We start from the raw sequence: 26,013 nt of genomic DNA, 5'->3' as shown, positions 1-26,013 counted from the left end.
GAATCTGAGGAAAGAATGCTGACCTACTAACGACTATTATCGTGCACCGGTAACGTGGATGAAGCTACCCTTGGACTCGGTGCTATAGCCTAACCACCAACATATAGAAAGATGCACTTTATGAAATAAAATCATAATAAAAGTAATAAAACCATCTTACCATATATATTATGTATTGGCATATCTTCATAACAAAGTTTATTTGAGGAATAATTTGAAATCAATGAAAGAAACTTTTATCTATGCGATCCCCGCTGAGAAAATGTAAACATCGAGTTGCAGTTGCGCTGACTACAACGCTTATCTTTCGGAAACTTTTAAGAAATTTCAATGGTGGTGTTATTACTAGTAATAACATTCATGATAACAGTATTAATTTTTCATTAAAGGTGTCGCATACATATCACTAGATTGATCACATGTTACCACCACCTTAGGGATTCTAGTCGATTTCGGCTTTGTCGCCAATAAAAATCTTCGGTACCGTTCATGGTATTTTAAAAATTATTTTGACACTATATTTTCACGTTCTCCCACGCTTTTATGATGAACGCAGCAAACATCAAGTGGGGCTGCACACAAAGCTGTTTGTAATTTAAAATTATAACTGTTTCAAACAATTCAGGCATATGAACGATGATTGTGTACCATAATTATTGTTTATTATTCTAGTATTATTGGTGGTTGTTTGAGAATGGCGACAAAACATAAACAAAACAACGGTTTCCCTTTACCGCGACTTTTCTGTATGAAAAACACATAGACCCAGCTTTGTTAAACCCAACTTTGATCACTTACGAAAGGAATGTATGTATCTCTGAATTAAGTTCCATTCAACAACTAAAGACACTGATGATATCGGTAAAACACAATCAGCTGAGACTGTAAACAAACCTAGAATGCAAATGGCTTGTTCGGAGTATAGGAGCTGCATGATCAAGAGTCAGACTTCTGGGCCTTTTCGAAATGAGTGAGGAATCGTAACTTATTCGAAAAGCTGTGAAGAATATTTAGTCGGAGGCATTAATGCAAAGTTCTGGGAAGGGTTTGCATTCTTGGCAGTCTCCTTCCTTCCCTTGCTAGAGGAAGGATCAGGATTGCTTCTATGATTCCGATAAGAAACATAAAAAGGCTGCTCTATGTGTAAGCTTACTGCATCAATCGCCCGGCCAGTCAGTGTAAGTTCGATTCCTATCCTCAACCTGAAGGAAGAGGAGTGGAAGGACGAGGTGGGGAAGGGGGAGAGGCCAGTCACTCTCACATTCTTCTTACCTCTAGAACTGCATACCATAGGCAAGATGCAACTTGTTCTCTTGAAGGAGCCGGGTAAGCAAACAAAACCTGCAAGCATCCACCACAGGTCCAAGGAAATGAGGTTCCAAGGACCTGTGGGTAGGCCCAAAGGGAAAGATAAATATGGTCGCAATGAGACCTTATTTATCTTCCTGTCTGACATATTCTTCGGAGTGATGACAAGTACCCATCCACTGGGCTATCCAACTGCAGAGAAGTCTCTCACGGTCTCGTAATATTTGGAGAAAGACATGTCATCAGACACTTCTGTAATAGCAGTCCACAGCGGATAAAGACACCAACACTCCATGGTGGGTGTCGATCCTTATGGGTACAGCAACACGTCAATAGGACAAAGTAATGACTGATCTGGATCAACCGATACAAAGTCCACAGCGTTAGCTCATGACGATCCCCAGACTCTTCGACAGCTGCCGACTGACTGCGTGCAGTGTGAGCTGTAATGCATCCGAGACGTAGTACTGACAATTGCCTTTTGAAGGGTTATGCCAAGAACAACCATGCAAATCGTCGTTCGCCACCGATGTTGGGAGACAAGATGATGATTCTCTCAAGGCATGCACCCATCAGACGATAGTCAATTGCCTTCTAGAGACCGAGATCCCTGATGGCAAGACAGAAGTTCTCATAGTAGTTGAATCTCCACTACAGAGAAACAATACTATATGCTAGTGAAAGACTATGGTGAATGTGGACCTACGTCTTCACAGTTGAATCAAGAGAAGTCAACTCTCAAGATTCTGAACGTAAAAAAAGTCCCGTTGATGACACCAACCAGTGAAGACAGCTTTAATCCCTGTTGTTTTACAGAGGACTGAAAACGCTAAACCGCTAATTCATTGCTGTCCGGTGAGAAGTCAGAGTTTGCAATGAAAGCAGTCTCTTTCAGTAATGAAAACAGGGATTGTAATGCCTGAAGAACCGCTTCTCATAGGCTGGATCAGGGAGGACATTTCTATTTACTTTGTTTGGAAGCAGAGCTGGCATGGGGGGGGGGGGGGGGGGGGGGGGGAATTCTGTTCATTCATCTGCAATTAGAGGTGAACAAAGAAGACAAACTCAGATTGTCTGAAGAATATCATTCTGCGTCATCGCAGCGGCAGGTGCAATGAAACGGAAGACTAAGCTACAGACTTCTGTTACCGTGAGGTAAACAGAAAGATGATAACGAGTCTAGTGAGATATCTCTGAAATAGCCTTATCCATGCAAGACAAAAAATACAAAGACTCCTCCCAAGTTTTGATACCTGCTGGCATCAGAAAGTCTTTAAGCTGGTGCACAGAAGTGGCAATAGTACTTAGCGCAAATTCCGCAAAAGAGAAAACCTCAATAATTCTAAACGACATGGACAAATTCTCCTGCAAAGTGTATTCTGAAGGCTTTTACTCAGCCATTAGCTAAGACGGAAAGCTCCGCCTGACACATTTGTGACGTCATAGCAGTGTATGAATGATCGGTACCATCATTATAACCAGATGTATTATTCAGATCTGCGAAGTGTATTCTGATCATCTGCCTCTGCATTAGACCAAAGCACCTTACCAGTCTCAAGAGCGTGTCTTTTCATAGGATCAAGACACACAAAGAAATCAGCAATTTGACCGAGGACAGTTTCAGCACCGGTAACAAGCCTGTGTTGTAATAATTGACTCTCCACAATTTCACTCAGAACACTAGACTGGCAGACTTAAAAGAAGCTTTGTGTGCCAGATGATGAGATATTTTGTCAAAACGTCCTCTAATTGAAGGGGGAAGTTTAGGTTTTTCTTCAAAGACTTGATGGGAGTCGAAATGCTGGAAGATAATAACGACCTAGTCTCTACAGAATTTCTTTCCTCCACCAAATGAAGATAAAGAGAAGAGCAACATTCCAGCAATTGTTGAAAGACGGAATGAGACTCTTCCAACTCAAGCTCTTCTTCCACCAGTTGCAGATTCGAGACAACAGCAGCTGACTCCTCGCAACAAAAATTTGACTGGAAAGGCGTAGAGCCTCTGGGAGTAGTAGTCTGCAGTTGTCTGCTAGAGTCGACACAAGTTGGCCAAGCAGAAGCAGAGGGGATACTCATTGGCAAAGAAAACGGGACTTGTAAGAGAGGTGGAGAAGATTCGTCGACAATGAACTGCACCACTTCGTCCAAGTGCGTCTCAAGTGGCTTGGGAACAATCCCAGCCAACACGTCTTTGGAGAGTAAAGCAGCTAGAATGGCATTAGTTTGGAAACAACAGTAGAATCTGTAACCATAGAAGGAAGAGAAAGAGAGACATTATCAGAGTCCAAATGAGACTCCAACAATAGAAGACCAAGGAATAGCCAAGAACACATTAAAACGTGACTGAAAAAGGAGAGGAAGGAGTCAGAGGGCACATAACCCCATCACCCCGAGAACCGACCCAGTTCCCTGGCAGTGGACTTTTCCAACTATCGCAGGGCAGTCCTAGGCTCAGGCTACATACAGGCAAGGGCACCGATACCTTACCTTTACAAGGGGAACGTGAAAAAGAACGTTCACTATGGGGGGGACTCGGAACGGTTTGCTATCATAAATTCAGTCAAACCTTTAACGGAATCTAAAATAAGGCTTACATTCTGTTCAAGTTTCTTGATACGCTTTTCCTGAACCGGCAGGGGAGCGCAAGTAGGAGCTACAGAGGATAGGTAATCAGCTGACTACATTTTACAGACATCATCACAGCCATTAGTTGCTAAATGCAACAGGTTTCAGATTATTTTTTCTTTTTTGTAAATTATCAAAGCTGGGTTTAAAATTCACAATTTTTTAAAGTCGGTTGTATTTTTCCTAACTATACAAACCTGAGGTCCTTGGAATTACTTTCAGCACCAGCTGGAACCTGGTCGTAAGCTTCTATAACAAGGTACTTGGGCAGTAACTGCTTGTCCAATAGTCGGGAGTCCAGCCTGACTGGACATAAACATTCCATTTTGCTTTAGGCTCAGGAACAGATTGAGGGGTGGCATGACATGGGCATAAATGTAAAGGACCTAAGGTTTGTATAGTTAGGAAAAATACAATTTACTTTCAAAAATTGTGATTTGTTCCTACACGTTATACAAACCATTGGTCCTTTACATAAAGAAGACTCACTGATTGATGGGAGGAATCCGAGTCTTGTGAACAGACTGGTGTTCACCCAACCAAGGTTCCCTACCTGATCGTATGAGCAAAGGGGAGATCCTTGCCTTTATCCAAATGATCGGAGTGAGATTACTGCAAGACCAATGGGCAGACCTCTGGACCAATTCATAAGAGGGAGGCATGTATAACCTCTTATGAATAGCAAACAAGAACTTATAGTCAGAAGTAAGAGGCCAAATATATAGTATTGGGTTTGTCTCTTACTGCTGTCCACTTCCCCACTTGTTAGGGAAGGGACGGATATATGCTTCTATCCCTAACGAAAGGAAAAGTATGGAGCTCAGTCACATAACTTACCTGCATCTATCGCCCTCTGCCTGCAGGAAGAAGGAAGAGAAGCCAGTCACACACTCATTCGCTCTCCATTCATACGGTTACCAAAAGGACAAGCTGCAACCTTGTCCCATTAGACGAGCTGGGTAAGCTACACAACTTGTCGGGCAGCCACCACGGGTCCCAAGGAAAAAGTGTCCAAGGACCTGTGGGCAATATCCCAAAGGTAGAAGGAGGTGAAGGTGGTCTGGTTGGACCACACCCCTGCCTTCAGCACCTGTGCAACCGACAAGTTCTTGCGGAACGCAAGAGTAGGACCAATACCTCTAACTTTGTGGGGGTCTCGGACAAAAGGTACTGGTGTCAAAACTCCTTTCAGAGTCGTACGCTTTCCTGATCACCTCATGAAGCCAGAAAGAAATAGTGTTCTTGGACACTTTCTTGGTTACTCCGGTGCTAACGGAGAGGCGTCGACACTCAGGCCTGAGATGGCGAGTTCTCTTCAGACAGCGCCGTAGCACTCTAACAGGACAAAGTAGCACCTCTTCCGCATCGTTACCAGTAAAGTCCTCTAGGGAGGGGATCATACAGGACTCGAACCTATCATCAGGGAACAAAGGATTATGAGTCTTCGCTATGAAATCCGGGACGAAATCGAGCAAAACTGATCCCCATCCCCTCAAGTGTTTAACATTATAAGAGAGACCATAAAGTTCCCCTACTCTCTTCACTGATGCCAGGGCCAGCACAAACACAATCTTGAAGTTCAGGTCCCTGTCTGACAACTCCCGGAGAGGCTCGTAGGGTCTACAAATCAACCTCCTTAAGATGAGTCACATTCCACTCAGGGGGTCTGAGTTCCCTGGGTGGGCAAGATCTCTCGAATCTCCTCATAAGGAGGGATATTTCCATGGAAGAGGAAATATTCACCCCTCGCAGATTAAGGACTAAAGCCTAGGAAGCTCTAAATCCTTTAGCTGCAGAAAGAGAGAGGAGCCTTTCTCAGTGAAGAAAGACTAGGAAGAGTGGCTCTGAGCGGAGAGAGACCCTGTCTACGACACCAACCACAGAAGATGGACCACTTTCCTTGGTATACTGCTACAGAGGACTGTCACAGGTATCCTGCCATCTCTGTTGCTGCTCGGCAAGAAAAGCCTCTCGCTCGCAAGAGATGGTGGATAACCGCCAGCCGTGAAGACACAGGGATGTACTGCCTGGTGTTACCGTTCCACGTGCGGCTGACACAGCAGGTTGTGCCACGGGGAAATCTCCCGCAGGGCCTCCGAGAGAAGAGCCAGCAGGTCCGGATACCAAACAACCTGAGGGCATTTGGGAGCCACGGGTCCAGCATGATGGAGAAGAAAACCGGGAGTTTTCTCATACCCGGTGGCGAACAGATCCACCACTGGACGCCCCCACAGGTCAAACAGCCTTTCCACCACATCTTGGTGTAGCTCCCAATCACCCGATTCTGGCCGGCTGAGCTTTGTCTTCCACTTACATTTCCTCTTGCCTTGATGTACACCATAGTACTGTGGTGTTATCACTCATCAACACCAGTGTCCCATCACCTGTTCCCAGATTTCTTGGAGCGCCAGAAACACTGCCTGAATTCCAGAACATTGATGTGAAGGTGCTCATCATGTTGATTCCACACACCTGAAACCAGGTGTGCGCCCAAATCCTCAGTCAATGCATCCGAGAACAGAAGCATCTCCGGAGGGGAGTGTGCAACTGCACTCCTATTAGGAGGTTCCTGCTGTCCAGCCACCAGGCTAAATCCTCCCTTACTTCCTCCGTGAGAGGAACAAGGAAGGATTGTGGATCCGCGCCTTAGACCAACACTCCTTCAATCTCCATTGCAAAGACAGCAGGTGAAGATGCCCGTGAGGGACTAGCTTCTCTAACGACAATAGGTGACTGATCACGACCTGCCAAAAGCTGAGCTGGCTGTTCCTGTTGTGACAGAAACCGTCAAGCTGCCTCCCTGAACCTGCTTATCTGCGAGGAAAACTTGTGCTGCTACCGTATCAATCAGCATGCCCAGGTATTTTATCTTCTGCTTGGGCTCGAGATCCGACTTCATCACGATCCCTAGATTGAAACAAAAGTCGAGAAGGCGATCCCCGTCCTGTAGTGACTGCAAGCTCTCAGGACCAGCCAATCGTCGAGATACCTCAAAAGACGTATCCTGACCGAATGAGCCCAAGCCGACACCAGAGTGAACACTCGTGTGAACACCTGAGGGGCAGCTGAGAGTCTGAAACAAAGTGCCCTGAATTTGAACAAGGATAAAGCGAAAGTACTTCCTGGAGGACCGATGGATGGGTATTTGAAAATACGCAACCTTCAGGTCCACTGAAAGCATAAAATTATTCTCCCTGATAGAATCAACGTGCTGTTTCCATCGTGAACCAAGCCTGGCAAATGAATCGGTTCAGAGGAAAGAGATCTATCACTGGTCTCCAGCACCCTAGTAGACTTCTCCACAAGGAAAAGTAGGCTGTAGAACCTGGGTGACAGTTCTCGCACAATTTCTAAAGCTCCCTTACTCAGCATCGTCTGCACTTCTTCCTTGAGTGCTACGGCCCTGGCAGAACCGGGAATGTATGTCTGGCGATGGACTGGGTGGGAAGTGAGGGGTGGCCTGACTCAAAAGGGGAGAAGATATCCCTCCCGAAGGACATCTACTACCCAGGTCTCGGCTCCATAGCACTGTCATGTTACCCAATGGCTTGCCAGGGGTGCAGAAGTCTTGGGGGCAGAGGAAGAGCTAGCTAAGCTTCAGGGCCTAGCAGCAATTGAATGAGACTGCCTGGTGTACCAAGCAGTCATTGTCTTCAGCTCTCTGTTTCTCCACCGCAGCATCCACCATCTCTCTGGGGAAGAGAGGAGGAACCAAGCAACGGTCCATTCCTGAGACCCAATGCCAACTCCGGACCAGCCGACCTAGTTACCCGATTCAGGACAGTGTCCCTCCTCTTAAGTACCAGGTTAGCCATCTGGTGGGCCAGGTAGGAGATAGCCCTACCTCCAGACTGACAAAGTCTCCAGAAAGCAGAGTCTTCTCCGGGAGCTACCGGTCTCGAAGAAGCTGCGATCCTGGATACTGTGAGGGACCACAAATCCAGCTAGGAGACAGCCTGGAAGGCTGCCATAATGGTAGACTCCAAGGCTGTTGCCTCTTGCTGCATGAACCAGAGGTTCTCCAACAGCAGGTGTTGTGGAGGCAAGCCCGGAGTTATGCGGGCTGACTCCGGGTCAACCAGTTTGGTTGGCAAAGGGTTAGACGAAGGCACGCAGAAGCGTCGCTGACGAGGCAGAGGAGGGGGAAGCAACTTGTCTGACCTGCTGGACCTCAGCAAGGCTTCTTGTCCTGAGACAAGAGCATTCACCTGGTCCAGCACACCATCAGCCAACGAGGACCATGGGAGCCTACAGACGGCCTGGGTTCCTTCTTCAGACCCCAGAACGACTCTAACCGCGATGGACAGTCAGAGGGAGCAACCATTGATCCTTCCCGGAGGTCATTGTGCTGATGATTCAGTGCGATGACCTCTGCATCTCAGGAGTGACTGCATCCTGAGGCGACGGACCGTCAGGTCCATCCAGGCTGAGCCCCTCCCAAGACACACTTCCTTCAGAAGGAAGAACCTCGTCAGCCCCCCTGTGATCTCCTCTGACCACTTGAGCATATGACCTCTCAGGTCCTACGACCGATCCAGGCACATACGCTCTTGTGGACGGACCGTGAGGAGCGCACTCCTCACGGTGCCCCCTAGTTGCTTCGCTCCTCCCAGTGTATCACGAGGAAGTTGAAGGGACAGGTGAGGCAGATCTGATGTTCCCGCTCTGTCTACTGGCAGAACCAGTGGACAGAGAGGGCTCCAGGTGGTCACCAACCCGCGGTGATGACCAGACTGCAAGTCTAGACAAGCAGTCTCCCTGTGGAGAAGCGCTGGTCCGAGGACGGTGGCGTCAATCTCTCGCGTCAGGGGAACCGCTACCGGCTGCCTGGACCGTCTGATCATACTGGTGTGATCGACGGCCGGGTGACAGGTAGCGTCCACCAATGCGGCAAGAATGAGCACCGTCCTCTCGACATGTCACAGTCCCAGAAGCAGCCAAAGCTGCTCCCAGGGACTGAGGGGAACTCCTCCCTGTCTCGCTCGGGCGGTCTCATGGGACTGTCACGTCAACCCTGGGGACCGGACGATCGTTACGTGAACGATCACCGATTAGGGGAGAGTCACCTGGGTGACTTTTACCATCCTTCCACCCCGTGACGGAGTCCTGGCGGTGAGCGTATTCAGCACTCTGGACTCTAGCTGCACGGTCACCAGCAGGTGACCGTACACTCTGAGAAACTCGCTGGCATGAACCTGAGACGGTTCCCGGTCCAGAGGCAGAACCTCTAGATCCGGGAGCAGAAGTACCGGCAACAGCTGGCACCTCCACGGTCCCTGCCTTGCTCTTCCCTGGGAAAGGCAAGGCAGTTCCAGTTCCCGAAGGAACAGAGGCCCAGAGGAAGGTCCATCTGTCTCACTCGGATGATGAGACAAGCCCTTATAAGTCCTGAACGAGACTTCGTAAGGGGGGAAAGACCACCTTCTTCTTCAGTTGGGCAGCCTCAGAAGGAGAGGTGGAGGAGGAGGCAGAAGACGAAGACGAAAAAGACAACGACAACACCTTCCTCTTCTTCTTAAGACTTCCTCTTCACCAGCTTCTTCAGGACAGCAAAAAGATCCCCCACCCAGGACGGGGCTGCAGCGGCTGCCGAAGCAGCAGGCTTCAGTGCGGCCCGGAAAGGAGGAACTGATGATGCAGCAGCACTTCCACGCACAGGGACAGGGGCGACAGGTACATCGACGGAGACAGGAGGGAAGTCCAGCGGCAAACTCTTCAGGCACTCAAAGTCTGGTGGGGCAGTGAGGACACCATAACCTGGAGGAGGAGGTGGGAGATATTCCACCCACGAGGTATGCGGCACTGGTGTTTGCACCATAGCAGATGGGGTCACTGACGTAACTTGCAGTGTACACCAGGTGTGGTGGTGCCACATACCCAGGTGTTGAAATGGTTGTCGTTGTCCTTGATTCGGCTCCATGGGTCACTGAGGCTGCTGCGAGATGATGAAGCAGTCCCCATATTGAAGGAGTGCCAGGATGATTCCGAGTCAGCCATACCTGCCGCAGGTCCCCACCCGCGGAGTCAGATTAACCTGAAGGGGAAAGAGTCAGGTTAATGGGGGGAGTTCCTGTTCGCCCAGAGGGGGAAGGATCCCCCACTGAGTGAACAGAAGTTCCCGAGTACAACTCCAAGGCGGCATGTTTCCCTCCCTCTTCTGCACTCGACAGCTCAAGCGAAGAAGCAGAGAGAGACATGTCCCCCGAAGGGAAAAGAGCGAGACGTGGGAGTTTACGTGGGAGAAGGAAAGACGACGACGTATCGGTCACCAAAGGAAGGGAGAACCCTCCAATGATGCCTTGGCAGACTTGTGCAGCTTCTTCCTTCCCTCGTATCTCTCCCACTACTCCTCTGACCAAGAGATACAAGCTTTCCTCTCCAATACTGGAGAGGAAAGCTCCACATTTCCTGGCCCCTACTCCAGGGCATAACCGCCGCGTGGGGGGGGCTTACCTGATGTGTGGGCTTGCATACTGAGCATACAAACTCACAAACATAGACAAACACAATAATAAAAGCAAAAGGGAAAAAGGAAAGAATGGTTAATCTGACGACAGGAGCGAGCAGACAGAGAACATCTGCACAAGACGGCGGTCGAAAGCAAAATGGAATGTTTATGTCCAGTCGGGCGGGACTCCCGACTATCGGACAAGCAGTTACTGCCTAACTACCTTGTTATAGAGTTCCAGCTGGTGCCTGAAAGTAATTCCTCAAGTAAAAGACTGATGGTTTGTATAATGTGTAGGAAGAAATGTCAAGGCTGGGTTTAAAAATGCCAGTTACTTCATTTATAATTGCAGTCAATTAAATTAAGTAAAGGCATAATTTTGCTAGTATGTGTTGGATAAGCTGCTTTTGCCTCTTCCACAATGTTTTGTGGCCTGCACATTCTTCGCTTCTTCAGACACTGATACAAATGTAAACTTAAGAGGCATATTTTTATAATACTTTCCTCTCCACTGCATAAAGGATGAATAATTATTTATTTTCATTTATGAAAATCATCACTGAAAATTAGCAAATTTTTATAAAGTCGACAACTGTACCACAACCCTTATTCAATGTGTGTTAGTTATGGTAACTGGCACTGACAAACAGCTGTTTCTCAATTCAATTTTGGTTACTTGCTGTTGATTATACTGTGGTGTCTTGCATGCAGTGATTGTTAATTATAAAGCAAAATTAATGAATTCTTAGACAAGTCACTGGTTAATAAGCCTGATTTAATGTATGAAGATTCACACGTAACCGATGAACTTTTGCTTCTAGCTCTATTTATTGCATACCTAAAAGCTAACTCTGATATAATATGCATTACCAATGGTATCTACCAAAACTGAAATAGGCACAGGCATAGAAAGCCTAGCATAGTGTAATCTATTGAAAATGTATCTCCCACTACACACAATGTAAATGATAAAATAATATTTTTAAAGAAATTTTAATGATCACGTGATGCTCAATATCAGATGAGTATATATATATATATATATATATATATATATATATATATATATATATATATATATATATATATATATATATATATATATATATATATATATATATAGATATATATATATAAAATGTCTTGGGTTGTTTACACTTTACCGGGCCAGTTGCTCCCTACTTTGTTTGTTGTTGTTTTGGTATCGCGACACCCAAATCCATCCGCTCGGGTAAGTAGCCTTACTGAAACCCCTGTGGTTAGCGCGCGCAGCGCAACATTACCTCTTGCCAGAACATGCCGTGCCTGCCAAGAATCTTTAAAATATGCGGATAAGGCGCGAAAGCGCCGTTCCGCCACGGCCTACTGACAGCACACACAAATCGATCGTCGCGGATATGTAGTAGCTTCCCTACTTTGTTGTTGTTTTGGTATCGCCGCCATATTGGTTTTGGTGTTCTTCCGCCGATTTCGGTCGGCGGTCGAGTGGGCCCGCTAATCTGTAAGTGCTCCAATGTCTTTTGTATGGTGTATATTTTTTAGCTCACAGAATGTCTGTTGGAAACAAACTGTGCTTGTGTATTTAATTAGCAAATTTCAGTTGTGCAATAAAAATAAATCCAAAAAGTAACACGTGGCACCGCCTTCGTAGCTACTCAAGAACTAATGGCAATTCATTAAAAAAAGTCCCAGATTTAAGAAGTTGGGCTGTAAATACTTCAGAGGAAAGTAATTTCAATATTGCATATAAGAGGTTTGGGCACAGTGTCTTAGCTATAAGTAAGGGGGTTGGGTTAGGATGTAACTGTTGAAATCTATCTTTATGGTTACTTTTTTAACTTTAATTGACTGAGACAGAAGCCAAAGCCAACAAAACATATTCAAACAACCCAGAGTCAGTTACTGTGGCACAGTGACATACAGGAGTCAGTCTGTGTTCTTGTTTGTTGATAAACAGAACAAGTGTAATTTTCAGAAGAAACAACCATAAATCAATAAAAATCACTGTATTTTGTTCTTAATGCTTATTGAGATATGAGTGTTGCATATTTGTGTATCACCACTTTATGAGAAAGCTAGTAGCCTAGTCATTCAACTAAAATGAGTGCTCTCCATGTGCATTTCTGATTTTGGATTAGCACAACAAATAAAGTTTCCCCTAAATTATGCAAGTTAGCAGACAGTGTCACCTAAGCTTATTCAAAAGCTGTTTTTTTATATATATATATATATATATATATATATATATATATATATATATATATATATATATATATATATATATATATATATATATATATTACAATATAGCAGCCACCTCTTTCAGCATGCGGCCACCTTCTCAACAAAGTACTTGAAATTGCTGCCATGGGCATCAGTCAAGAGTTGTGGCCCATCCAGGCAGCACAACGTGACCTCTGCAATCCTCATGAAGAGTTTTCTCCTACATTAAGAAATTATGGCATAATTAAAGAGCTTCTTAGGGAACTGGCTGCATTCTGTAAGAGGAGGCCGCTATGTCGTCGCTTGGCCATTTACCTTAGGGTGAGATCATTTGAGATAATACAGGGATTAGAAATTTGTTTTTTGTTTTACTTTCATCACTGTGCGGTCAGTAATAATCATGCGGCACTCCCGAGCATCCAAATTCTTGGAATTAGAAGTGGAATATAGAATTTGGTCCAAAGGCCATGTGCTGGGGCCTATGAGGTCATTCAGCGCTGAAAGCGAAACTGACAGTAAGAAGGCTTGAAAGGTGTACAAAAGAAAACCTCCAATTGAATTATGAAACTGTGAGAAGGTGGAAAGTAAGATGGAAGAAAGAGAATATGAATGGAGATACTGTAAAAGAAATGAAAAGGGTTGCAGTTAGAGTTCGAAGGTACACGCAAGAACCTTTATAAAGTATAATGCCTGCAGCGTACCACACAACGTGCATTAATGGCATTACCCCACACAAGGATGAAAGACAAAAGAAAATAAATTTCTCAATATCTGCAAATTTCTCCAATTAACCACACCTGTATGCAATATATAAATATAAATAAATAAATATATATTATATAAATAATATATATATATATAATATTATATATATTATATTATATAATATTTATATAATATATATATATATATTACCCTTTTCTATATTTAGGTAGTCAATTTATAAATGAAATCATGTGGCCATCTACAAATTTACATATATGTATATACAAAAACGTAAATATATTATACTAACAAATATATACGTGTACATATAAATATATGTAATTCAACCTATTGCCAAAGCCATTGGCCTAATGCTATGATGGCTTAGACTGAAGGCTGGTCGAAACTCAGAAATTGGACCTAGCCCATTTCTAACTGGCCCCCCTTCCCCCCACCAAATAGATTAATGTCTCTATTCCGCCTATTTAATGTCTGACATAGCTAAAAATCACGTTTGGAAAAGCCTCCACGTTTCCTCTCCCATTAGGAGCCTCGAGGAAATATAGGCCTACGTAAGGCAGGGTGGCCTGAAGTTTGGGCCGAGGGTTGGAAAATGTAGCCGCCCATCGCATGCGTAAGGCGAATTATATCTTATGCATGTATATATATGTGTATATTTTTCAGGGTATTGTGTGTATTTATAGCTGGAACCTATCCGTCGACGCCACGGGCTACAGATCGACAAATTCATGGCGCCCACCGTCGCTCTCGCCCCCCGCACTTCAAAATGGAGTAAAGCTCCTTTGCTCCGACGGGAATCAACCCTTCCTCATCGGCGAGAAATCTCCGACAGCGAGGCCCTTTGAATCACGCTACGGCATTAGGACTATTAGTTCAAGCAAGCATACATAGTAATAGATATCACTGTCCCCGAAGCCCCGTGGTCCCCCTGAACCCCCGACCCACCCGAATCTCGGGCATTTCTGCTTAAACCTCCACAGGGTAAATTAGACCGACGGGCGTCACTCGACGACTGGGAAAATGTCCTACGTGATAGACCTGAACATACGCAATGACATGTTCAACTAAGAGTACAAACAAAGCAGGAGGTCTGGGCTTACTCTTCGCTTAAACCAAAATCCATGTTGAACGATGCAAATGGCGTCCCCTTGAGCCCGCTCGATTAAAACAGACAAATGACAAACTGGTTATATTGCTGCAATGCCGTCGGAAGGCGCTTTAACGACGTTATGGGACGTTAAAAGTATGGACTACTATTTACGCAGACGTAAATGATCTGATAATAAATTAATGACCACGAATGCAGCATTTATTCCGTTCCACGAAGATAGACGTAAAATAAATCTTATTCGGCAGCGGGAAATTTGAACGAGTCCACGAAATACACCTTTTATAAACGAGAAACATAGGATTACTTTCCTCAGCCCTGCTAGAAATTTCTCCTTATGAATATTTTCATAGACTACAAGTTATGACAATTTAACTTGACCAATAACCATACTCAAAAGCTTTAGGCATTTAACCAAGTAGCTTCCTTCCATCCACCGGCAACAAGCGCGTTGCCATTTTCGTGATTTACCACATGACAAATTTCTTGACAAAACTTACTCCTTGGTGAATAAATGTTGTAAAATATGTTTGTTAAAACTTGATTGTTAAAAATCTCATTTTATAAAATCGTATTATTTGCTTAAACTTTGTGATCAAAAGTCCATTGACAAGTATTGTTGAGGCTGCTCCCCAACTCTTTGCTGTTATCGTACACTTACTTCCTGAAAAATCTATTTTTGTTACATAACACACGATCAACGATTATACATCATTCAGAACAATTGGTATCCGCAGTCCACAGTCACATTATATTTGTTCGAAGAAAACTTCTTAAAGCAATGGTAACATTTTCAACAACGGTTAGGTTATTGGTGAAGATAGAGCTATGTTAACCTGGCTGTTGTATTGATAGACGTTCCCTTTGCAAGTTGCATGCATGGCTTCACCCACTACGCTTTGTTTAATGTCGTGCCATGTGGCGACGATGTACTCCTCGTTTCCTTTCAAGAAACTGAAGTAATGGAAATATAAGTGCACGAATGATGACAACGAGGTCACGTAAATTTATGATTCATCCTTTCTACTAAACATTGGTTAGTCTGCTTACATTTCACCAAACGATTTTTTTTTTTTTTTTTTCGTAGCCTGGTCTACTCACTCCGTTCGGAGGGATGTTTGCCTTCTTAAAATTTCCATAAAAACTTATCCCTATATTCCTACCAATCTAAGCTCTAGCCTCGAATACCTGTAAGGAAAATCTGGTATTAATACTCTGTTACAGCTAGACTAGTGCATCTCGAACCATTCTTCTGTGAAGCCAACTGGCTAAAAACGCATATTGAGTATTAGCACTGTTCTCTGCGCTTGATACTGTTAATTAGATTCTACATAGCTGTTCTGCATTCCGCTACCTTATTTCCTGATAGTCGCATTTGTTGTCTTCCCACCCTCTCACTGAAGTGCTCTACAAATGGACTCCAAAACACACCACACCAAACATTTCCATTTCAATCAGCTTTATCTTTTGTGTTACCTACAACATGGCATAAAACTCTTCAGCATCCAAAGCATGATGAAGCTGGGCATGACCGTTTTGTGCCTGTTAAAAACTACGTTGCAAATTATAGTCTCCTTTTCGGTCCCCTAGACAACGTCAACTTAATAACTCATTTCTTTCATTATGTGAAAGTGCAATTCAGTCTTCCTCTAGTGAACATCTACTCTTTATTTTAATTTTGATTCTAATTAAAATGTCAATTCTTTTAATTTTGTAAGTTTATTTTTTTATGGGGAAAAGGCACTATTTCGAATTGTTACAGCTCTCTACATGGAATTTAGTGTTGTATTTTCTTAATCATGGTTACTACAGCTTTTTCAGTTGGAATGGATATATTGCTATTTATTTAGTCATTGGCCTAACCGTTATTTCTCTCTCCCTCTCTCTCTCTCATGATCGTGGGGTGATCTCATTCTTCTCAATGGCAATATTTAAGCCAATGGAAAAAAGGACAAGGAATGTTCTTAGTACAAACTTCTTGTTCTGACCCCTTCCTTTGGTTGTCATGTCCAATTTTCCACAAGTTTGTATCAAATTTCGTCTCCATGGTACATAAAGTAACTTAATATTCAAGCAACGCTTGACTGAGTAAAGACAGAAAGAAAAACCTAACATCGCCACTATTCATTTTGTCAGCGACCTTATTGCTCTGTTACTCAGTTACCATAAGCTGACTGATAAGGAAATGAAAACATCTTGAGTACAAGCAAGTATAAATACTTATCAGAAAAAATATGTCAGTTTCAATGACAGCTCCCCAATCCCTTACCATCCTTGCTGAATGAAAAAGGAATGGTCTGTACATTTTACAGAACACACGATGGAGTCAATCACGTGGGTTTCAATAGTCATAGCTGTTCAATCTAACGGTTCCTCAATTTCATATTATCCAATTGCCTACTTAACGGCCCTAGCAGAAGCTGAATTTTATTGCACAGTCTAAAAATCTCGTTTGCTACATTGACATATTGACGGTCATTACCTATCATCACCAGGTTCCCAATCATATGCACGGGCGACTTCTGCAACATCATCTTTGCTTGCAAATTAGCGCAAAAAGTCAGAACCTGGAAATAAAGCCTGGTGTTTCCAGACTCCTGTGTATTTCTCTCCTTGCATTGGTGACCTCTTCGTGCAATCTTGGATACCAACATATGGTTCTCGCATTAACATCCTTGTGACTACAGGGACTAAACGTAAGCATGCCCTACCAACAAAGGCCACTAATGGATTAATTATGGTCCTCAAGTCCTGGCTTCACTCTCTAGAAAGAGTACAAGGTTGTCTCCACTAGTGCTAGATAGGCCAGTAAATTTAGACTCGCTACAGCCATGCCTACAGATTCAAAAGGCTACTAACACTAATAGACTAAATAGAGCACTCAAGCTCTGGTTTGCTTTCCCTAGAGAACTCAAGGACATCCCTGGTAGATCCTGCAGTTCTTCATATCAACCCCATCAATTAATGGATGTGTTATTACCATGCACTGATACGAAAAGACCGCGATTTCCACAGCAAACAAACACGCATCAACCTCTTTCTGCCTCCTTTTTCAGCTACTAGGCCATCAGTCTGGTTCTAGAAAGCAGACATTACCACTCTCTCTCTGATATACAGTATCACAAATTCAATTAAAAAAAAATGCAGCCCATGTCCTCAAGTTGATCCATGCCACCTGCTTACCCTGGAATGCACATCGGTTGAGTGCTAAGGGTGGCAGGATCGCCTATGATGACCTATATACAGTGGCAGATTGGGTCTAAATATTGTGTTGCCAGGTAACAAACGGGGCCCACTCTAACCCTCAGCCACAATATTATAATAGAGGTTCCATGACAAATATGTACAAAAAAAAAAAATTTTGATAATGCATAAGTGGAAACACGCAAGCAGATTATTGGAACATTTATTTTTCACTAAGTGTAAATCACTTAGACATATAAGAATGAAACTGTCCATGGTCTTATGTGTAAGGACTATGGGGCCCACTTGCCATCGGGCAAGCTGGCAACCTGGCCGCTACTGCCTATATATACCACTCCCTGTTAGCAAGTTCTCCCTATACCCATCAACCTGTGCCAAGAGGTCTTAAACCTTTTGAACCCTCCACTGGGGTACACAACAACAACCGTCCGTAGCATGGGACGAGTCCTTTCTAATGCTACCAGAACTTTAAGTTGATAGAAGACCAATGTTGACCTGGCAAGGGAAGCATTTGAGCCACCCTCCCCAACGGATATTGCTTGTGTTGGCCATGCAACATATATTTATAACTCCCACACCATCTGCAAAGGCCAGGGATGACCAAGAGCAGTACATAGATGACAAGATGCAACCCAATATGTGCAGCAGTGACTGTGTAAGCCATGAAAAAAAGGGTGCCCATTAAAAGTTATGTGCATATTACTACCAAAGACTTAAGAAAGCAGCCAAGAGCTTAAGAAATAGGCACGCGTGGTGGCCACCCAATGACACAGCTTGCTACAAACTTCACTAAGTGTGCATCCAGCACCAAGTTTCTGGTAGACGCAGCCACCTTCAAGATTGCCCAAGGCCCCCAGACAGTGACCAAAATCAAGTAGACACCAATAGCAACCTTAGGCCAATATACACCCACTGTACCTTCACCTTTCAATTGCTGGAGACGAAATACCAATAAGACTTTATCATCATTAACATTCAGACGCCTTTCTTAGGGAGGCCGACTTCCTTAGACCCTTCGGCTTGTTAGTGAATGTTACTTGTTGCCTATCGGACCTAACCTGCTTCCAGAGTATCAATCACAGTCACACCACCAGGTCCAGGCAGCTGTCCATCCCTACAATAGGCCCATGGACGTATTACTTCCCCCTACAGGTCTAACAAACTCTGACCAAAACTTCAACAGACTCCCAGGATGCCTTCAAAACCATGACATATACCATCATATGAAAACAGGGGCCCTGGCTATTCAAAATCCTGCTACCTAACCTGAGAGAAACTGTTTGTCCGTGAAGAAAAATGGCCAGTTCTTGGTGCCCTTGCAGACTAAAAATTACTAACCCTACAAGTAAACCCTAACCACAATTTACTCCCAAACATGGCAGACATCACCTCTACCCTTCACGGGGCAAGAATTTTCTCCAGGTTAAACACTTTTTGACAGTACATCAAACCTCTTCATTTGTTTGTATGGTTTATTTTTTACGTTGGATGGAACCACTAGTTACTCAGCAACGGGACCAATGGCTTTACGCGACTTCCAAACCACGTCCAGAGTGAACTTCTATCACCAGAACACTTCATTTATTATCATGAAAGTGCATCCATCTTCAAGTAAAACATGTTTTTTATAAATACTAATCAATGTTTCTGTGCCTGGGTGGTCATACATAGTATATCTAATGCAACTATACTCCATTTACTCAATTAACTTTCACATTCAAATGTTGTTTAACGATTTGTACAGACATTACTTTCACTAATTCTATTGCCTTATTTAACAGCAACTACATATATTAGTATAAATTTGGATAGTCATGGTAACCATTGATTTGCTTAATGCATTCAGACATGTTCCCGATCATCAATATGTAATTGTGTGATGACAGGCTTTCAGCTCATCATACATTGCAATTGTTTACTCATGTGATAAAAGAACTCGTCTGAAACTTAAGAGATGTTCCTTGGGGCCTGGCCCCTGTTCACTCTCTAGTTCCTTCTCCTCGAGTGCAGTATGTGATCCAACTATTGCTGAATATTTACGGTTGCTTCAACCACTTCAGTTTTCCTCCTTTTGTTCCCAACCCTTCTCCATTGTGAATGGAGCAGCTGTAGAAGAGAGATTCTTGAAAAATGAGAACAGAAAAACCAATAATGCACAAAAGTGAAAGCACTTAGGCGAGAATCCAACCCTGGTTTTTCTGACCTCCACAAGATGTTTGTTTGCATGGTGTTTTTACGTAGCATGGAACCAGTGGTTATTCAGCAACGGGGCACCTCAAGATGGAAAAAGTACCAGATAAGGTCATCTCTCAAAGGAGACCAAAACCATGTGGGGATCAAAGAAGCTGATGGGTGAGTGACTTTGGTTTTGGTCAGCTGATGAACTCTGCACTCACCAGAGGATGCTTCCTATCAAAACTAAAAGCAGGTAACAAAAGATTTGCGGCATCAGGCTTCAGTAATCAGTCGCCAAATAAAAACAAAAAACACTATCCAGGGTTTTCCACAGCTTTTGATCATTATTCATTAATTGGCTCTCTTTCATTTATCCAAACAAGCATACAATCATGGAACAAGAGTAATTTAGGAAACTACACCTGTGTAAAGACCGTACTTGAAGAACAGCCTAATGAGAACTAGATAATATTGGTTTCCCCACAAATAATAAAAGTACTGGTTAAAACAAAATTCTGGACATTGTCTACGGTAAACAAGCAAACAAAACAAAAAGGAAATTTCCAGTCAAAGCTATGATTACTAAAATCACAGGCAATAATTTGAATTCTTTCATCAGGACAAAAGTAACCTATCTCTAAAGTAACGTATTCCCATATGAGCACACAAAGTTGACCTACTCTTGCTTACAGTGCAAAACTGCAAATGTGTGGGTTAATGCTGGGACTGGGGAGGTCATTCAGCACCATAGCAACGCATGTGAAATTTTTGTGAAAATATTACCACTATTAAAAAAACACATACTAATGCATAAAATTTATTCATACCAATCACATATTCATACATACATTTAAAAATAAAAGGCTTAACTAAAACTTATCATAAAACCTTAGCAAGAGACTCAGGTGAAGGCCACAATTCACAGTAACCTGTTAAGAGTGAAAATACTGGTGGAAATAACATCACGTAAATATTTACTTATGAAGAAGCAGGGATGCCCTATTCTCAACAGACTATATAACTTTCACCTTTTAGTTCCTATTATAACTTGCAGGCCAAGGGACAATAGACTAGGAGGGGAGACGGCCTCTCTTGAGCCATTCCCTTGAAACATTTATATTATATATATATATAGTATATGTGTGTATATATATATATATATATATATATATATAATATATAATATATATATATTAATATATATATATATATATATATATATATATCCAAGACAAATATCTTCATCATAGTGCAATACTTCATGAAATCCCCCAAAATAAATGACCTGAAAACACCCTACAACTCCAAGAACTCCACCATCATATAAAGTATACTGTACTCCAGAACAGCAAAGTGTCTTAGACACTCATTATTATTCTGACCAAACTGAACACTGCAAGCTGCAAACAGTTTTCAACAGAGTAACCTGAGTAACAAAGCAAACTTGATTTAAAATCATAACTGACAAAACTTATCTTAAAACCACAATACTATACTTGTAAAACTTATGACTAATTTAAAGGAGTAATAAAACATGGATAATTATTAATAATTTATTAGAAAAAAAATTATGAAAGCAAAACAGTTAGGCTTATAATTAAAGGTGACTTTGCTGCGTGTAAGTAAATGACCACTGCTGGAGTCTGGTTAGGTGCTGAAAAATTAGAAATAAATTTTTGAGATTATGTGAATTTCATAACATACAAAAACACAATAACATTTTCTTGTTTTTACACATTATTGACGTTTCTCCTTTATAAATGTAGAACTTACCTTTCTTTGTTATGGCTGTAACTTATTCACTTATTTCAGCTGTGACAAACCAGCTCGCATAATTTCATCAACTATTAACAAGTTGCGAGCAATAACAGAGCTGAAAATAAACCGAAGAGAAGTCAGTTAAAAATAAGATTAATAAAAATTTTGAAATATTTTCATGGTCTCTGTTATTAGTTCATTACTACACTAAATATTTTCATTACCTTCAAAATCAACATTGAGGTCAATTAATTGTTTCAATTAGAAGAACCCAATAACATGTTTTATGTTCATACTAACCATGCATCCAACATATGCTTCTTGACACAGTAATTATCATATATTCCAACATCACATGGATTTAAAGCTTCTCCACTATTAATATCCAGACCAACAGGAATGCCACCACCATTTTTGTATTCCTCCCTAAGTTTCACCAAGCTATCCATGGGATCATATCCACTATTTGATGCTGAAAATAAGAGCAAAAAATTACTACACAAGCTTATAAAAAAAAAAAACAATCACATTTTGAAAAATATCAACAGTAGTTTGTGATTTCTCTCTAATTTTTTTTAAATACTAAAAGCCACATAGAAATTTCAGCATTTAATCCTAACCTATATCAATTCAAAAGTTAATTTATCCAATCTAAATCAACCATGAATTACATATATAATCACTTACCAAGTGTCTTTGGAATAACCAACAGTGCATCAGCAAATGCACGAACTCCATATCGAGCACGACCTTTCACATCACTTTCATACTTGATGAGGGCATCATATGCAGCCACCTGTAATGAGAAGTGGGGTCTCTTTAAATAACCTAAATAAATATCCTAAATACTATGAAGGCTTAAAAACCACATCAGCATAACACTGACAAAACAAAATTTCCATAATAATTATTTGTAGCTTACATACTTTTAAAATACTCAGTAATGCTCAAAATCTCTCACATTTATGATTGATATTTTCTTACGTTCAATTACTCAAAACCCTTCATATCTATAATTGATATTTCTCTTACTGTCAAGGCTTTCATTCCCTAGACTGATAACATCCAAACATGTGTTATTAATTTTTTAAAAATTTGCATGCTAAACAGATTATACCAATATTGTAAGGAAGTTTGAAAATAAATGAGTGTAAATTTAACCACCTACATAACTTGGGCACAAGCCTTGATTTTCAACAGTCAATTATCTTGGAACAGAATTGGTAAAATCGTCAAAGAATACTGGTACTACATACTTCAGGAGTAAATAAGTTAGTAAAAGTAATAATACACTCACCTCAAAAGCACCAGCACCTGGGATTAAAGGATTCATCATCCAGAGCATTTTTTATAGCCCTTAGACCATCCCGCACTGCATCTTTTGTTTGGACTAGTGTATGTTTAAAAGGTCCTTTTATAAGGACCGTTACACTCTGAGGATGCTTCAATTCTTCAACAAAGGTGTACTTAGTTTCACCCTGCAAAAAAGACAAAATTTTAAATCTTGTACAATAAAATGCCTTGTGAAAACTTTTACCACGAATGGGAAATAGGGGGACTTGGCCTACTACTTAGTTCCATTCACTGCCATTCTCTTGCAACTATTACCATAAATATGTTTAGTACTTGATAGTTATTTAAAAAACATGGGTCCTAACAAAAATGGGGGAAAAGCATGGGGTTAACCTCGCCAAAGAAGATTTAGTGAGAACACCATATAACCACTACATGGAGCCACTTCCACTCAGAGAAAATTCTACAAACTTTCAAATACAGCAGTCTTCTTCTTCATCCCCGCTGCTGTCAAGCTAAGGAGTTAGTTGCCTCAACATATCCTTTGCCTCCCTCTTGACCCTCTACCCCAGCCATCTTCACTCCCTTCTAAATCATACTTGTCATAGAGTGGTACCTCATTTGTCAAAAATTTCTTATATTGAAGTTTCCGTTTTTTTTTTTAACAAAATGAGAAAATTTTGTATTGTTTGTTGAACAAATGCACGTACTTCGAACTGACTAATTATCTAGTTTATACTTGTATTTGACGGCCTACTGGGTCTTACAAGTTACTTAATTTTTTTTTGTCATTTACAAAATATAGTTTAATGGTAACCATATTCGATAAAATAAATAAAATATAAAGCATTTAATATAAAATTTAACTTTCAATATAACATCTAGCATAAAAAATGTATAAAACTGTACGCAACCGCGGTGACGTCACGCCCAGGTGACTTGAGACTGAACGAGGGAGCGTTGATATGTTGAGGAGAGGAGGAGAACGTAATGATAAAATATGAAAAAAATCAAATACAATACAGAGAAAGAGAGAGAGAGAGAAAAAGTCTTAATTCAGCCAGTGTTTGGTGCGGCAAGTGAGACGGTATAGATGAACAATATTAACAAAATGGTAAAAGAAAGAACAAAGCTTTTTACAATAAAACTGAACATAAATAATTAACAAAAACATTCATCATTGCAGTGATACACAGCTAACTTGCGGTAGATGGAGGGGGCATTTATATATTTGAGGAATAATGAATTTATGATTTTAAGTTATCGTGTGTTGTGATATTGTTGAGGAGAGAAGAGATAGTAAAATCTTTACTATAATATGCATGTAAAAGCAGCACCAATTCACATAAAAAATAAAATAAAAGATTTCACAATGAATTTAACAAATGCAATGAGTAAAAAAAAAAAAAAAAAAAAAAAAAAAAAAAAAAAAAAAAAAAACTTGCTTTGCTTGTGTCAGTGTTTGGTGCAGAGAGAGAGAGAGAGAGAGAGAGAGAGAGAGAGAGAGAGAGAGAGAGAGAGAGAGAGAGAGAGAGAGAGAGAGAGAGCAAGCCTCTGCTTCCCACTGACTTATCTTATTCGCCCATTTCTTTCACTTACACTTTATCTGCCCAAATCCCTTTCATTTTTGTTATGGTAAAATACCTAGTTAGTGACAATTGCTTTTCATGATTTTTTACTACTGTAAAAGTAACTAAGCTCTCTAAAAAAAAAAATGGTGCCACTTTCAGCTTCTGTATGCCTTCGATTGTTTGTTTAAAAGCCTTCCTTGTGAAAAGTTATTTTATCTCTTTCCTTTTCTGGCATTCTTGACTTATTACTTGTTTGCAAAATCCTCAAGTTACTCTTCCAACCCAGTTTTGACTGCTAGAGGGGTGGTTAGAGGTGGGCCTTAATGTGTTAAGACCTCAGGTTTCTTAGTTATGAAAAATACAAATTGGTTGAAAAATTGTCATTTGTTCATATACAAAACAAACCTTCAGTCTTAACATTAGGATGGACTTACTTATTGGTGGGAGGCAAGTCTCTATAACTGACTGGGAGTTTGCCACCTTCATCCATTTCCGAATAGTAGATGTATTCTAAGACAATGGACTATTAACCCTTGAAACAAAGATATATGAGAATCTATTGGTTTCCCTTCCTGGGTGTTCATACAATGCCATGGTTTATTACATTACGGAAGATGGAGAACTCTCCATTCTCATAAACCACTCCTGTCCCTTGCATCTGGATCTATTATCACCCCTCTCTCTCCCTATTATTGAGAGGAGTGAGTTGCTACTGAAAAGTATACTATACTCTGGATTACCTTTACAGTCCATTCCAGCTCATGATGGTACTCTCCTTCATACTGCCCGTAGATGAAGGAGAAATTTCCTGGAAGACTGATGGACTAAGATCTGAAAGCATGTGTCCTCCAAGTCTATTGCCAGCAAGTCCTTGACCCTGACTACTGCTAGAACTGTCTTTGGGGTCTCCATTCTGAATCTGGGTTTTCTTATAAACAGATTCAATGTTGCCAGATCTATTACTGTCCTCCAATCCCCGTTGGTTTTGGGGACAAGGAAAATGCGGCTGTAAAACCCCTTTCACGGAATTGATACTTGTTCCACAGCCCCTTTTTCCATCATCTTCTTCACTTCCTCTGGCAGAATAAAAGCTTTCTGAGATTCCTGAGCATAGGAGCATAGGTGAGGTGTGATGATGGTTGTTCTGTCATGGGTGGGGTTACTTCGAACAGAATCAAATATCCAACTCCGAGAACATCCACCACCCACTGCTCCATTCCAAACTCCTGCCACACCTTCCAGTGATTTTCCAGGCAACCCCCCACTGGTGTGGCTGAGTGATGAGAGGTGCCCATCGTATCATCTTGAATCTCTCCCCCTTCCCCTAATACCCCTTCTTCTGTTGGCTCTATTGTGAAAGGGCCGATGAGCCAACTTCTTTGGGGAAGAGGGTCTTGTTGCTCTATTAGAGATGTTAGGTCTCACTAGTTTCTGACGAGGTATTTGCTGATGCCTTACCTCAATAGGATTAGCTTGACTTCCAGCTGTTTTCTTAACTGCCTACTGTACTAATCTGTCGTTAGTGTCCCTCCTTCTTCTATCTATAGCATCTCCCAGTAAGCAATTGAGAATCT

At 41.8% G+C, this 26,013-nt stretch overlaps 2 protein-coding genes across 6 annotated transcripts in view; both read right to left on the bottom strand.

Moving 5' to 3' along the window:
- LOC135212168 (RNA-binding protein Rsf1-like) overlaps positions 1 to 14,863 on the bottom strand; it is a 90,421-nt gene extending 75,558 nt beyond the window's left edge. The window contains exon 1 of one of the 5 annotated variants that reach the window (XM_064245596.1): positions 14,832 to 14,863. In XM_064245596.1, coding sequence (XP_064101666.1) covers positions 14,832 to 14,848 — 17 coding nt within the window. In that variant the 5' untranslated portion in view covers positions 14,849 to 14,863. Of the gene's footprint in view, positions 1 to 14,275; positions 14,330 to 14,430; positions 14,626 to 14,831 lie in introns of those variants that run through there. The other 4 variants (XM_064245598.1, XM_064245595.1, XM_064245599.1 and 1 more) reach the window with 4 other exon arrangements.
- Positions 14,864 to 21,356: 6,493 nt separating this feature from the next.
- The window catches only part of LOC135212167 (T-complex protein 1 subunit zeta-like), a 39,203-nt gene continuing 34,546 nt past the window's right edge, over positions 21,357 to 26,013 (bottom strand). Inside the window, 6 exon segments of the mRNA XM_064245594.1 lie at positions 21,357 to 21,471; positions 21,591 to 21,690; positions 21,876 to 22,047; positions 22,263 to 22,371; positions 22,873 to 22,899; positions 22,901 to 23,053. Coding sequence (XP_064101664.1) covers positions 21,621 to 21,690; positions 21,876 to 22,047; positions 22,263 to 22,371; positions 22,873 to 22,899; positions 22,901 to 23,053 — 531 coding nt within the window. The 3' untranslated portion in view covers positions 21,357 to 21,471; positions 21,591 to 21,620.

The sequence above is a fragment of the Macrobrachium nipponense genome, chromosome 40 (genome assembly GCF_015104395.2).
Source record: "Macrobrachium nipponense isolate FS-2020 chromosome 40, ASM1510439v2, whole genome shotgun sequence".
In the NCBI taxonomy this organism is placed as follows: domain Eukaryota; kingdom Metazoa; phylum Arthropoda; class Malacostraca; order Decapoda; family Palaemonidae; genus Macrobrachium; species Macrobrachium nipponense.
Note: the sequence above shows the minus strand (reverse complement) of the source record. Positions and strands in the feature narration are given on the sequence as shown.